The sequence below is a fragment of the Mixophyes fleayi genome, chromosome 6 (genome assembly GCF_038048845.1).
Source record: "Mixophyes fleayi isolate aMixFle1 chromosome 6, aMixFle1.hap1, whole genome shotgun sequence".
Classification (NCBI taxonomy): domain Eukaryota; kingdom Metazoa; phylum Chordata; class Amphibia; order Anura; family Limnodynastidae; genus Mixophyes; species Mixophyes fleayi.
The window spans coordinates 158049312-158065394 of NC_134407.1; the positions used below are offsets into that span (position 1 = coordinate 158049312).

Below are 16083 nucleotides of genomic sequence, written 5' to 3' on the forward strand. Positions count from 1 at the left end.
ATTGTTGGATGGCTCAAAACCGTCTTTAAGAAAAATTAAGTTCATATTGGGGGGAAGCTGTTTTTTTAAAGCAGTATTTTCCTATATGTATCATTTATGAATCACGTCATTTAAGTAGAGGGAAAGCCATAAATATTTTTAAAGTTGTATTCCCAGGTATGTTTTAGATTGCTTTGCTCATTGCGTTCTGATATGCTTACTCCAGATAGGTTTGGTAATGTTGCCCATGATCATGGATAAAGATTTGTCTGTTTGTTGTAAATATTGATATTTTGACAAATTGACTGATTTTATATACAATTAATTGCAAATCATGCAGACGGTTAGAAGCAAACGCTGTGCAAAAGTGGTTAGTTTTAGAGAAACCCTTAATAGTACCCAACGCTTGTAGTTCTCTGCGCAGTGTGTTTGTTAAACTGAACAATAATGAGAAGAGGTGCAGCCCTGACTGATCACTCCTAGTCTGGAGATATTAACTATATGTAGGCTACTCAAGGTCAGAGTGTTGAATGGGGCATTATGTAGCCGTTTAATAACCTGGGAAAAGGTATGACCAACGGCTCTAACTTAAATTCCTTGATACTTTTACTTAATATGTTTTCTCCCCATCTAAACTAAGTACAGAGTTCATGCTTCTGCTGTGTGTGGTGTCATGTCCCTGCATATTTAGGACTGTATTTTTGAGTGTTGTGGAATAGTCTTTTGACTGAAGGAAGTTGCTTAATGGCCAGATGGCTATGAACTAAAAGGCAATGACAGGAGCCTTCTTAAAATTCCATCTTCAGCGCGGAGGTCTGGCAGGTCTGTAAATATAAATGTGTGCAAAGTTTTCTTTTCTGATTTCAATATTCCCCGATAGGGCTTTCCCTGTGAGTTGAAGCTTTGTGAGATAACTGAAAGGTTTTCGCCAGTGGTTATTTTATGTCCACCTTGCACTGGAGCCAGTAATAAAATAAGCTGAGAAGAAAAATAAATAGTGAACAATATTCCCTGTGTGGATTAGTTTTATTTTGGTTGCCTCTGGTGTATGGGTTACTCATAGATAATTATTATCATCTTCTTGTTGTATTATAATTAACAATATCTTTTTGTGTTCCCTACAGTCTATGCAAGCAGCAAGATGTCCTACTGATGAGCTTTCCCTCTCCAACTGCGCTGTTGTGAATGAAAAGGATTTTCAGTCTGGACTGTAAGCATAATTTAGATATTTTATTTTTTTTACGATGTAGGAAATGGGATATTCAAGCTTTATTTTTCTGAATTCAGTATGTATTGACATGTCCTTGCAGTGCAACCCCCCTTCCTCCAACCCAAAATAATGCATTCCTCTGTGTAGGTTGTATAAAGTAGAGGTGTGTTCTGTATGTGCCTGCCTCCTGCTGTTCCATTAAGCAGAAGTCATTTCCTTTTAAATGTCCTAGCACCAATAGTTATAGCACTGGTACTTTAAAATGCATTGAGCTTGGCTAAGTTATGTGGAGGCATGGCATGGTAGGGGCTGGGCCAACCACTATGCACTCCACTTTTACAGCTCTCCATATGGGGTCCTCATTGTGAAATAATGCATTTTCTTGGGTTGTTTTTTTTTGGGGGGGGGGGAGGGTGTTTGCTTTTTTTTTTTAACAGGGATGGAGTGAGTTTTGGGAGCTATTTGTAGAGGTTCCATAATTTCCCTCTTTCCATATTTTAAGGTATACTCTGTCCAAAATTGACTCTCCTTCATACATGCACATTATTACGTAACGCATCAGTTGCTGTGGCAAAATAAAACTCACCCGCAAAGTGTTCCAGCATTCTATTTGCTATGGCTATAGCAGTCCCGAGCCTCCGCAAATAGAATGCTGGGACGTGTTGCAGATGAGTTTAATATATATCAAGTTACTATGCAGGTGCACATCCATAGCAATCATTGCTTCTGTTAACCTAGCTCACAGCGGCAAAGAGAAGCCAGAATGCTGCGTTTTAAGGATTGAGGGCGATAAGTACATATTTTTCATACTGAATAGTAGAAAAAATAATATAAGTAAATATACCTCTTAACTGTCCAGCTGGTAACCTCCAAAACTAGGACCATTTATAGACTCCATGTAGATGAATTTATATCTTACTAGCAGAATTTGTGGATTGATGTGAAGCATTAATGTCGAAATAACTCTTTGTAAACTTTGGGTAAGTGTGAATTAAACATTAAAATCAACAGTCTATATAGATATAGGGTACGCTACCTGCCCAGTCTACCCTGACCACGCACATGATCATAAAACAATTCTATACAGATATAGGACACTGCAGCCTCAAAAAGATTTGGCCACTGGAGGTGATTTATAATGCAACTTTATTACACTATATAGAGCTATGACCCTACCCATAATGACCTTAAAACTGGACATAATCATAATAAAATGCTATCATTGTCTATACAGACATTGAACACTACACCTATTAAACATGACCTACCCACTGGTTATGATCATAATACAGCTCTCCCTCGCTGCCTGAAACTCAATGACAGACTAAATTCAAGAGAACTGTCAGAAAGAATTTATCAGAAAATAGTCACCTGCTGCAGTACATTTTTTCTTTGTAAAAAGGAAAGGTGGCGGTCTAAGACTATGTATCATCTTCCAAGGACTCCACTCCATTACCATAAAGAATCGCTAGACTCTTCACCTTTAGTGAAGGTGGCGCCTCCACCTTCACTAAACTCGCTCTTCAAGGAGCTAACAAACTGATCCATATCTGTGATGGTGACAAATGGAGGACTGCTTTTAATACCTGAGATGGCCACTACAAATATCTTGTGATGCCTTTTGGTCTCTTTAACTCTCAAGTTGTCTTTCAGAGTTTTGTGAACAAAACTTTCTGTTATCTTTTGTATAGCTATGTAGAAGTTAGTGTATCTTGATGATATTCTAATCTTTTAGAAAGATCTACACTCTTCATTTCCATGTCTATGAAGTACTCTTCTGTCTTCGCAAACATTTGTTTTGCTAGCTTGAAAAGTATTTCTATGAGCAACAGAGTATACCTTTCTCTTGGTTACATCATCTCTGGTACTGGCTTGCAGATCGTTCCAGAGAAAATCTATTCAATCCTTAATTGGTCTCAAGCTACAGGGTTAAAAGCAATCTAACAATGTTGGGGCTTTGCCAGTTATTATCACCAATTTATTCAAGGGTACTCAACCTTGGTGGCTCCCATCACAGCTCTCACAGTGCCAATGTCAGGGAATGGTCCTCTGAGGCTATTCAAGCCTTTACTTCTCTAAAATAGGCTTTTATCTCTGCTCCTGTCCTTAGGCAACTTAATCCTTCAGAGACAGTTTTTGGAGAAGTCTATGCTTCCTCAGGAGGAGTAGGAGCTGTTCTTTCTCAGCAATCATCTTCTGGCAAACTCCATCCTGCTGGCTTTTATTCCTGCACATTTTTGTCCTGCAGAAATGAATTTCACCATTGGGGAAAAGGAATTACCTGCAACAATATTGTCTCTGGAAGAATGGAGGCATATTCTGGAAGGCTCTTATTTTCCTGCAACCATCTACACTGATCACAAAAACCTTTTTATATCTACAGAATGCTCAGTGTCTAAATCCCCGCCAAGCTAGATGGTCACAGTTTTTGCACCTGGTTTTTCACTTTTCCCAGGAGATAGAAATAAGAAAGCAATGCACTTATTCTTTTAAAATGAAGAATTCTGAATATGCTAATATGAACCGCTCCATTTTGAATCCACAGATTCTTCCAATTGCAGCAGCAGCATCATCATCTCCCCAGATTCCACCACCTGGTAAAATTCGTATGAACCTTTTTCTTTGGGCCCATACCTCTCATTTTGCTGTCCATGCCGGAGTTATTGTTTGTGAAACTTATTTGTTTACTCCATTTTTCATCATGTGTGGATGTCATCCCATTTTACCAACCTTTAAACTTCCACCTTCCAAAGTACCTATGGTAGATTGTTTATTTCACGCATTCTCTTAAAGTCTAAAAATCAGTCAAAGAAAATCTTCTTCCTGTTGTATGTTCTTTACTGATTTAAAAAACGATGACCAGTCCCAAATTTAAAACCTGGCGATGTGGCTCTCCAACCAAAATATTTGACTATGTCTTTCGAATATGAAGTTTACTCTAAGATGAGACATTTTAAGAAAAAGTCATTAACCCGGTGGGTTTCAGATTACAACTACCATCTACATTACGGATTCCTAATGTACTCTATGTTTCCCTTCTGAAGCCTCTTATCAATCGGTTCTTCTCTAAATTAAGTGCACCCTCACAGTGAATGTTCATGAGTTCGATGTATTTAGAGGTAATGCAAGTTTTTGGCATCCCCAAGGGGAAACTTCGACTTCTTCTTGATTGAAAAGTTTATGGTCCAGAAGAGTGCTGTTGGGTAAAAGCTGAAGATATTCATGCTTCTCGTTCTTTACAAGTATTCCATTGAAAATTACTTCTTAAATTATTTTTGAGGTGTTCAAAATTCACCTCTAAAAGAGGGGGGGGGGTGATGTCGTGTGTCAGACTTACACGGGTTCGGTGCACATCTCGTCTTTCTCCTCTTGGTGCTGCCAGGTCTTCTTCTCCCCATCGTTGACTGCTCTAGGGTTTTATTATGGTCGTGCAAGTAAGCGCGCCTCATATATACTCCGTCACAGGACTGCTCATGCCTTCTCCCCTCCGCCTGCATGTCTTGGCACACTGTTTAAACTTGCTCTAGGCACATTTAGGGTGCCAGAACATGTATCTCTCTCTCTCCGAGTATTCTACAGTGATACCTGGCTCCTCTGTGCTGCATATTCCACTGTGCCTGTATTTCTGTTTGGATTGTTTTCCCTGTACTTCGCAAAGTCACTCTTCATTGCACGTCATATATTTATGAAGAAGTCCATACTGACACCCCGTATACAAATTAACTAGCAGGGGCCATGTCCTGTTTGGTGCGTGCAGCTAAGTCCATACTTCTTTGCAGAGGGCTCTGGTGAACACCAGCATCACATTAGACTCGGTGGGCGTGACTAACATCAGCTTAAACTAGTTTAAGATCTTTCGCCATCTTCTCCCTCTCTCCCTCCTTGCAGTTATGTTGGTTAAGGGGGTTCATTTTAAAGAAAATACATTTTTGGATTCTACAACAAAAAGGGCAAAGGTTGGAGAATGCAGATGTACTGTAGTATTATAACAGAATAGAAGAGCCAGTTATCTGGCATGCCACATAAGTGGTCAAATGCAGTAATGTGGATACTATACAACGTTCTATAAGAATGTTTAGTAGGGTTCAATAGAACCATCTAGTGACCAAGTGAAAAGAGGGAAAGATTTGCAGGGTTCTGCAGGTCTGATTTATCACAGGGCTCTAAACCCAGACTGCATACTGGCTTTCAAACTTTGCCTTTAGTTGGCTTCTTAGAAAATATTACTGGATAAGAACACACACAGAACAAGCAGATCAAGTGTGGGAAGTGCTATTAACTATGTGAGATAATTATAGAGGATTCCAGTATCTAGAGAGCCAGCCCCTTCTCATTTAGTTCATTAAACAGCAATTATAAGTTCTCATCTTGAGGAGAATACTCACAAAAAGCCACACTTCTGCTAATGGAAAACCAGCCGCAAACTTGATGTGAGATGTTTATTTTTCAAGGTGATAATTCCTCTCAGAAATTGAGATAAAATATAGGGTTCCACTAAAAGTAAGTAATAGAGAGGCAGAGTGTCAGCCCTTCACATTTATTTTGTCTTTGTAAGATGCAGGGGTAGATTATTATAATGTTTGTTGCATCACAAGTCTCAAGATACGTATGCTGTTGAATTCGGGTGTAGGTCTGCTGTGCTCTACTACAGAAGACACTGCACAATATGGCCAAAGTCTATGTGGATTATAAATTATAAAAGAGCGCTAAGGAAAAAAAAAATATTTTATGTCACCAGTTACTAATAAAGACATTAGTGATAAAACAGTTCTAAAAAATAGTGAGTTTTTCCCCCCCCCCCATCCAATGAAATACATTTATTAGGCTGTTGTTAATGTCTAATGAACATAAAATATGTTTTTACAGTTGCTCCTGATTACAAACACATGTTATAGCATGCACACGAGACTATTATTATTATTATTATTTATGGGAGAGAGGGAAGAATGAGCGGAGGAGATGGGGGTTAAGTGGATGGTTAGTAGGCTTTGAGAAAGAGGTGAGTTTTGAGTGCACGTTTGAAGGAGCACAGAGTAGGAGAGAGGCGGATGGAGCGAGGGAGGTCATTTCAGTGAAGGGGGGGCTGCACGGGAAAAGTCCTGGAATCTGGAATGAGAAGAGGTGATCATAGTGGAGGAGAGGCGGCGGCCATTGGCCGAGCGCAGAACGCGGGCGGGAGTGTGAATGGAGAGGAGGTTAGAGATATAAGGGGTAGTAGAGTGGGAGAGAGCCTTGTAAGTGGTGGTGAGGAGTTTGAAAAGAATTCTGAAGGGGAAGGGGAGCCAGTGTAGGGCAAGGCAGAGAGACTATGATCACTAATGATCAGGACTTAGACTAGCCCTGTAGTGGAGCAATAGATATGGCAGAAAAACAAGTAACATTTAACATTCAGATGCTCAGAGCTTAATTCGGACGTGACTGCGTTCGCTTGAATTTCGCCCGCCCTTACTGTACATTGACTACGGTTAAATGCTTAAAAATCGGCAGCTACGTGCCTTGATGAATCAGGCCCTGTGGGCCCATCTGAAATGACTGGCAGTTCCAATGCACATTTGATTGTAGTCACGTCATTGACATTTAGGACTTATGGAAAATTCATCAGCCAACAATCACAATTTTGTATGTGAGTGCGGTCATAAGATGAATGCAATAATTGTTAGCCATAGAATGAGGTAATTCAGCCTAAGCACTGAATGGGTGGGTCTGTCCAATTAGGCTGCACACGTGGTTTTTTTTTTCGTTGTTGTTTTGTTTTGTTTTTTACAATGAAAGAAGAGGAGTTTTTAAATAGTACAGTTGGTGGAATATAGCACAACTCTTCTTGAAGGAAATTGTGTTCGGATTAACTGTAAATATTAATGGTAATTTAGAAACTAACAAATTATGTTGGTGTACAATTAAATTCTATTGAATGTGTGTGCTCTAGAGTAAAAACGTCACTTGAAGGTCTGACCTGCTAGTACTTCATTAATTTAAACTTTTCACTTTTTGTTTTATGATAGTTTGATCTAACCAGATTTATGGTTTATAATTTTTTATTTGTAATTCTTTCAATGTTTTTATGTAATGTCCCTAGAAAGGTACTTTTACGTATTAAAAATACCCTATCACATAATGTTTTCCTTTACTAACTTAGCCAGAGTCCTGTTGTGCTACATGTGTCCATTTTTCCCAGGTCTATTCTGGTTTTGTAATACAGGCCCATTTAATCAGTTAAGCTAACCATGTTTAAATGGTGTCTCCCAATCCTTGATTGTGACTTGTGATTGGTCCTTCCGCTCACCCCAGTCCGCTAGGTTTTAGTCAGGGCTCTAAGAAAAACCGAGGAGCCCTGGGAAAATTGCCTGCCTGGAGCAGCCTCTGGGATTCTGGCTAGGAGGAAGTGGCACCTTTAGGAGGGCTTAAATCCCATTTAAATAACGTCGTAAAGCACATGGCAGGGAGCACCCCCCTGTCCAGCCTGCTCCCCGATCAGAAGATGCTAAATTTTACACCTGGGCAGATGTTGCTGTCTTGCTTTTTACGTATTCAGTAAAAACAGGGGCATTAGCGCAAAAAATACATGTATGAAGTTGAAAAATGTCATTGTGCGGTGGGACAGCAATTTTTTTGTTTTTTTAGACATTTTTTCCAAAGCAGAAAATGATAGGTAATCCAATATACACTGTAAGCTAAAATGGGGCAGGGACTGATGTGAATGAGTTCTCTGTACAGCGCTGTGGAATCGGTAGCGCTATATAAATAAATAGTGATGATGATACACATACAAAATATATTGTCACAACATAATATCCAAGCGAGGTGAACTGGGAGGTTGACATTCACACCCTCGTCCTCTTGTCTCTAGGCATGTACATGTGAGGACATCACCAAACCATCGCTATATCTTCACCGTAAAGACCCACCATACTGTGCTACCAGGGAATATTGCTTTCAGCCTCCCTCAGGTAAGACTCCTTGTCTCTTCTTCTAGTGGTATCTTCATGGGTGATTTATTCAGTGGACAGTTGTTCCTCTTTTGGACGGACTTCATGCAATTGTAGTAGTTTTCCTCTTGCTTAGTCTAATATATCAAGTGTCCAGGCATAGTCCTAGGAAAAGCAATTTTATGGCATAATCGTCACCGAATATAGTGAGTGACTGACACATGGGTGCATGGTATTGCCAGGTGATATCCAATACTGCTTCTCCAAGATGGGCTTGCATTTTCTATATACTGGCTGTTTTTGTTATATTGTCCTTATTTGTGTTTCTTCTGTAGAGAAAATGGGCTGGCCTCTCCATCGGACAGGACGTGGAAGGTAAGGAGCGCTTTATCATCTGTTTTAGTGATGATTTTTTATTTTGTCACAGGTTTAGTAATGAAAAATTGTTTTTGCAAAAAGTCAAACAAAATGCAAATCATAGAAAACGTGTGCTAGGGGATTTATTTACTTTGCTGCCAGGCGTGTAAATCAAAGCACATTACACTCCCTGAGGTCTATGTAAACTTGCATCTTCTCTACATCTCCAGCTTGACATGCCAAACAAGCATGAACAGTATGTAATTTAATGGTGGAATAAAGATTTTTAGAGCATACTTTAAAAAAAGAAAAAAAAAAAAACCTTACTGAAAATGGCATTCATCACACAAACGTGAGAAGTGGTACTGAGGAATTGGTCCATTCTGAAAGTGAAGTAGATTGAGCATATTTTACATTTCATTTAAATTTAAGAATATTGTGGCCTATTTGCACACAGATGGAGCAGGAAAACTGCTAGAGAAGTTCAGATTTCGAGCATCTCTGGGGTGGTGTGAGTTTCAGTTTCATTTGTGATCACTGAAATATTCAGACCAGCAAAACAAAATCTAATTTTTATGGAAAAAGTCCATAGTCTGTGTGATCGGATGGGCTTCCTTCGCCACCTGGTCTTTTGGGGGAAGAAAGATGAAGGGATGTTCTTCCGGCACGGTTTATTTGGGTTTCTTTCTCACCATCGGTAACCGGTGTTACTAACCACTCCTACTTGTGTCACCTTGCCACCAGACACTCGCCAACTGCGAATACCAACTTCAGCTGCCACCACTGGGCTCCTTCAACACGGCGCCTAGAATCCCTTACTTCTGGGTAGCTGGTATCGCTGCTGCAGCACCTCTTTACTGTGGGCTGGAATCTCCTGACCGCTTATTATGGATCAGGACTGCAGAATAGCGGGCAGAGCGTTGACACAGAGACGCTGGGCTCAACACAGGACAGCCGGGAAATTAATTCGATTGTAAGCTCTCACAGGCTACAGCAGGCAATAGGCGTCAGGCAGAATCTTCAAGCAGTGATGTTTATTTGCTCAAGGGGTCCTTACAAGGACCACTACACACGTTGGAGGCACTAGTGATCATCCAGAAGTATAGTACAGTTAAAATACAAAATACAGCTCTTATATACTGTTTCTGACACACATGTTGGCAGCCCCAGCCCCCTTCCTAACTGGCACCACACATCCGATATTTAGCATCAGCATGTAATATATTCTCTAATCTTGGATTTAAGAAAATTCACATAAATGACTTGCTGTTGCATTATTCATGTAGTTTGTCTATTTTTCTTTTTAACAAGACAGGATAAAAGGTAACAACCCCCTGCTGTGTATTCAGACTAAAAAAGTATTGTTCACTCATATAGTGATGGACATCCCATGTTTATTAATCCTTTCTCCAGACAGTTGCAGAAAGAAATTTCCTCAAACTTTGCATTAGTACATTTCCAATTTAAAACAAAGTACATTTGCAATGATAAACATTGGCGCACTGCACAACTAGGTAAAATAAATGTATATAATAAGTTATCTCTAAGTGATCCAGCCACTCTCCACCCACTCTCTTGTCCAAACCGGCCATATCCCCACGATTTGGCTCCTAGTCCCTCAGTCTCTTGAGTTTACCGGAGGTGACCCAGAGGATCCAGATCTTTCGGCTGAGACAGTCCGTCCGCATTGCTGTGGGCCTTTCCTTGCTTGTGAGTAATATGATGGTTATAAATTTTGAAGTGCAAGGCTTCACCGCAACAGTCTGCCATTCTCCCCTGAGGTGTGTTGTAGCCACTATAATGGGTTTATGGTCCGTCACCACAGTAAAATGTTGTACATGCAAATAAGGTTGAAGCTTCAATGGCCAAACATTCTTTCTCAATAGAGGCATACACCACCTCCCGGTTTAGCAATTTCGTGTTTAAGTAGGCCACAGGGTGCTCCTGCCCATCTGGCCCCTAAGTACTGCTCTCAGTCCGTACTGTGACAATAAAATCCTTGTCATAATTAGGCGCCAACAGAACAGTCCATTACTTTGAGGAGTTTCTTCTTAGGTCTGTCAGGGGCTTCGCTACAGTACTAAAGTCTGGGACAAAATGTCTGTAGTTGTGTTTGGGATGTGGGATGGGGCCAGTCACTGATTGCCTCTACCTTAGTTGATTGTAGATTAACCCTACCTCCCCCACGATGCATCAGGCGGTGGTGGTCATTACCGCAACTACCACAACGCCGACAAGATTTTACCCAACATAAGTGCGAACCTGTCAATCATGACATACTTCTAAGCCCAAATGTTTGAAATGCACAACTGCAACAATCGCAACAAATGAACATGCTGGCAGTAGAAATTTATGTCCGTTTCAATGATGATACTATTATTTGTGCTGTCAAGGGAATAATACAAGGAGGTGCCGGCTGTACAATGTACAAGCCTTGGTAAAAAAAAAACAAAAAACATTGTACAGCTGGCGTCTCCTTGCATTATTGCCTTAACAGCACGAGTAATATCGTCATTTTCTACTGCCAGCATGTTCATTCGTCACGATTGTTGCAGGTGGGCATTTAAAACATTCGGGCTTACCAGTGTATCATGATTGACATGTTGGCACTTTCAATGTCGGGTAAAATCTTGTCGGTGTTGTGGTAGTCGCGGTAAGGTACTCAACCCGCCTCTGATATCACCATTTGACACTTGTCTGCTCGGCTGGTCAGACTAGCAAACTGAATTTTCCCCAACACCTGTCCTAAATGTTTCAGATGGTCCTTCCAGGACACTGAAAATGGCAGTGTCATCCAAGTAAGCCAGAAGCAAATCCTTTACAATCTTCCAGCAGGTAATCAACCACACGCTTGAAGGTGGCTGGTGCATTCTTCATCCCAAACGGCATGGACTTAAACTCGAACAGGTCAAATGTGGTGATGAACGCCGACTGCTCTTGAGCCTCCGGGGCCAGTGGTATCTACCAATACTCCTTGATCAAGTCAAAGGTTGAAATATACTTTGCTTCAGCTAACTCGTCTAACAAATATGCATCAGACAGGGTCACCTTGTTCAACCGGTGGCAATCTACGCAAAACGCATTGTCTTGTCCTTCTTGGTAACCATTACAACTTAAGACGCCCAAGAACTGCACAATGGCTGGATCACACCTTGCTCAAGCATCTCCTGCACCTTCTTGTATATAAACTCCTTTGCCTTTGGTGAGACCCGATAAGCGGGTTGACTAATTGGCAAATGCTCACCGCGTCCACATGGTGCATTACCATGGAAGTATTGCCGGGCTTCCTATTAAAACGGAGTCGTGAAGGCCCGTAACACTGCCTCAAGCTGCTCCCTCTTGCGGTTACTGAACCCAGTCCACTTCCTCTACACTACCTTCACCTGTGGCATCCGTGAGGAGGTCAGGTAGTGGATCACTTCCTGGATCCTCAGCCGGCAAGCAGCAAAACGCCGCTATCGACTCCACACACTCGTGGTATGTCTTTAGCATGTTTATGTGGTCCTCTGCCACCTACCGTCGCTATCAAATAACACCACATAGGTGATGTCCAAACCTTCTGTCCAAACTCAGAAATGTGCGCCCTGATCATGCCTTTTGCTTGGCCTACACTTCCACTAAGTTAGCTTGAGCAAGCCCCATGAGATTCTCTAACCGATCTGAACTTTATCACATACTCTACCACAGAGACATCGTGGGTGGGTATCTCCCTTTCCCAGACTCCTGGAACAGGTCCAGAGGTCCCTGGACTCTGCAGCCATATAGTAGTTCAAAGGGAAGAAACCGGTTGACTCCTGTGGCACCTCTTAATAAGCAAACAGGAGGTGTGGCAGGTAGCATTCCCAGTGCCCCCTCCCCCCAAAGGTTACAAATGTTGGTAGCATATGCTTCAGAGTGCTGTTGAACCGCTCGCACAGTCCATTAGTCTGAGGTTGGTAGGGGGAAATATGGAGTTGCAAAACTCTGCACTCTGCCTAGAGAGGCTGGACCAGTTCACTCATAAATTGCGTCCCTTGATCGGTTAGGATTTGCTAACAAACCCTACTCTACTGCATATTCCTAGCTGCGCATCTGCTACCTTTCCCGCAGTTTTGGAGGGCAGTGCTATAACCTCAGGGTACTATCTGGCGTAATCCACCACAGTGAGGATGTATCTCCTCCCAGATCTACTAAACACAGGCAGAGGACCTACAGGGTCCACAGCCACTTACCGGAAATGTTTCCTAACTATTGACAAGAGCCTGAGGGGAGCACTGGCACTGGGGCACCCAGGCTACTGATACACATCACAGGACTTACAGTATGCTTAAATATTATCTGACATTCCAGGCCAGAATAAGATCTGCATCAGGGGATTCAATGTTTGGTCTTTCCCCTAGTGTCCAGCCATAGGGATTTTGTGGGCGACTGACATCCATTGCATTTGAAAGCTCTTGATCCCAGATTGGTCTATCCCTTATACTAGGTCACACTTCTAACCTCCCCGAAAGACCGCTGCCTGCTTGAAGCCTCATGCCTACCAGGGAGGGATCAGAGAGTTGAGCTGCCCTGAACTCTCACCTGCGGCTCTCACCATTGTCTAAGTCAGGGCGCTTTGCTGGGGTTACTAGGTTCAGTTAAAGTGGGGTCAGTTAAAGGGAGATCACTGTGGTCAGATATACTTACTGTGAAATATTACATTAGATATTTAGTATCGGGATGTAATATATTCTCTAATCTTGGATTGAACAAAATTCACATCAATCTGTGATTTCCTAAATTGCTTCCTGGTTGCGTTATTCATATAGTTTGTCTATCTTTTTAATAAGACAGGATAAAAGGTAACGACCTCCTGCTGTATATTTAGGCTAAAAAAGTGTTGTTCACTCAGAAAAAAAATCTTAATTGGCATGGGATTTCCTTTCTTCAGACAGTTGTAGAAAGAAATTTCCTCTATGGCATTAGTACATTTCCAATAAAAAAAAACTCTTTACATTTGCAATAATAAACATTGGCTCACTGCACCACTAAGTGAAATAAATTTATATGATAAGTGATCCAGCCACAGTCTGGTGCATCATTGCGCCTGTCTTATAGTGTTTAAAAACGGACTCATCAGGGCGCTCAGGATTTGCTTGTACTTGCTTTTTCTTAGGTGAGAATCAACTGTCTGGTTATTTGCTGTATCACTATTCAGACACCTGGATAATGTCAATATTATCCATGCTATCAGATTTGAAACACTTGGTCTGTGCTAAATAAAGTGCAGGACATTGTCCACGCTTGATTAAGTTAAGTGATGGGTTAGCGCCCACAGATTTTTTTGTTTTTTTCAAGTGGGGTTGATGTAATTAACAAGGTGGTTTATTACTTATTCAAATACGGTAATTACTTGTTTGTTTCATGTACAGTGCTTTCAGATTGCATTTATCTTTTGTCATGTCTCCTCCATTACTGTGATTTGATGAGCAAAGACTGATGCAGATGAATAGGATCTTCCCTTGTATTAATCCTGCGCTGTTTGCCTTACTGAACCAGAAGGTAGTTTCCGGCTTTGCAATGAATAATTGAGGCGCGGGGGAATTAAGTATGCCTCTGTGTACTATAAATAACCTCTCTCTGATGCTCCCGCTCCCCTGGCTTAGTGTTGATATTTTATTAGTCTGTTAGCCAGAGGTAAGGGAGAGTGTAAGCTTTAACAATTGAAGAAAAGACTCTCTTCACGGCACTGGATCTCTGTGTCTATTCAGCTGGGAACATTTGGCAGCAGATTAAGCTATTTACTCTCGCTAAAATTAAAAATTTTCCACAGACAAAAGTTTGCCCCAGCAGTTTCCAAATATTTTTGAAAAACATGTTTATTTGGTACTATTTCAATTGTTTTTAAAGAAATATAAGAGTAACAGGGTTTCCAACCTTATCCATAACAAACATTTTTAATATATTATACAAGTCAGGACATGCTTTCAAAAAGGGTGTGTCATCATGGAACACTGGGGGACATAGCCGTGGCACTGTGAAGTGTGCCACATTCTCCTGGGCTTCTGAAGCATTAGGCTGCCTGCAACCCCCTGTCCCTACGCCTAAAAACACTACTGTATTGCCACGTGCACAGTGGCAAAGGTGCGCAGCATCCACTAGCAATGGTGAGCAGGATACGTATCCCAACAATCCCAGAAGTCTGGACAAATCGGGGCAGCTCCAAATCTAGTGGACCCCACCAAAATCTGGACAGTTGAGAGGTATGAAATTAATAATATGCAACAGGAGGCCAGGTATTACTGTATCTTCTAAACTAAAGCTCATAAATACCATTTTGAATTGGCAAATATCTGTTTGGGCCCAAAAGATTTAATGGAAATAACTTGTTTGAAACATGTAAGTGTCATATAACTAATATTTTAGGGCATGTAATAATGGTATGGGGACCTGATCCACATCCCCCTTTAACTCATCAGCAATAGATCACTTGTATTTATTAATTTTAAAGCTTGCTGACAAGGCTGTTATCAATAAGTTAACTATTATCACTGATCTATTGATACAGTGGTAACGAAATTACATGCAAGTTTATACCATGTGTTTTTGGAAAATATGTATGTTGGGATCAGACAAATGTAATGAAAGCCACTTGTTTGGAAGTGGACATATACTTCAAATACTAAAAAGTTAACGTGTAAATGAGGGAGGTGTGTGTTATTCAGATATTATGACTTGTAATCTGAAGAACTATTTGAAATCAGCTTATGAGTCATTAACTAGGTTTTGTGCTGAAGTGAAATCAATCAGTCGTCTTTGTGTTGCTTAGCTGTAGCCCACTGCCTCCTTTACTCCTAATAAGACAGATGGCAACATTCATGTGGGGTCTGTTGAGCAGCGTGCGGGTAACATATGTTTCTACAAAAACTGCAGATTGCAGGAATAGAATGAACAAGGTGCTCTGGGTTACAGTGTTTATTTTTGGACCAATAAAATTGCTTTTATTTTGTAAGTATTTGAATTCCACTTTGTTTTTAATTGTTGATTTCAAGCTGCTCAGAACTGACTGTGATGTGATCTAAAAAGCCAGCATTATTTTTCTGATCAATGTCATCCTGTTTTAAGAAGAGCAGACGCTATCCCACATTCACTCTGTCAGCCCACAACAAACAGGTCTGGCACAGGTTACTGATGGCAATTGTTGGTACTTGTAGTGTACCTGTAACCTACACTCACTGGCAGCAGCCAATTTGTGGGCTAAGCCATTGTTAAGCCTATCCATTTACCAGTGCCTCAAGCCTCAGCAATGTCAATAGTCCCTAGTGAATGGATAAGCTGAACGCTAGTTCAGAGAAAAATGGCTGTCTCCACTATGTTTAGGCAAGGTATACGTTAAGTATCATTGAGGTGTTCCCTCTTTTTCAGTAAACCCTGACATACATACCTTCTTCTTGTGGTGCCTACAATCTAAAAACCAGTAAATAATGACAGGGCTGCCCTTGTAAAGCAGGAGGGAAGTAAAGATTGATTTTTATTTTATTTTTCTAAAACACTAGATTTTTCCACTGGTAGGTAGTATGAGTCTCTACATTTACACACAACAAGTCCGGTAGTCTTGTAAGCTGTTGGTTTATTGACTTAATGACGGCTGTT

At 41.0% G+C, this 16083-nt stretch overlaps 1 protein-coding gene across 1 annotated transcript in view; it reads left to right on the forward strand.

Annotated features, from left to right (window-relative positions):
- Positions 1-16083, forward strand: part of NSF (N-ethylmaleimide sensitive factor, vesicle fusing ATPase) — a 66126-nt gene that overhangs the window by 27999 nt on the left and 22044 nt on the right. The window contains exons 2-4 of the mRNA XM_075176887.1: positions 1104-1189; positions 8037-8136; positions 8451-8490. Coding sequence (XP_075032988.1) covers positions 1104-1189; positions 8037-8136; positions 8451-8490 — 226 coding nt within the window. The remainder of the gene's footprint in view (positions 1-1103; positions 1190-8036; positions 8137-8450; positions 8491-16083) is intronic.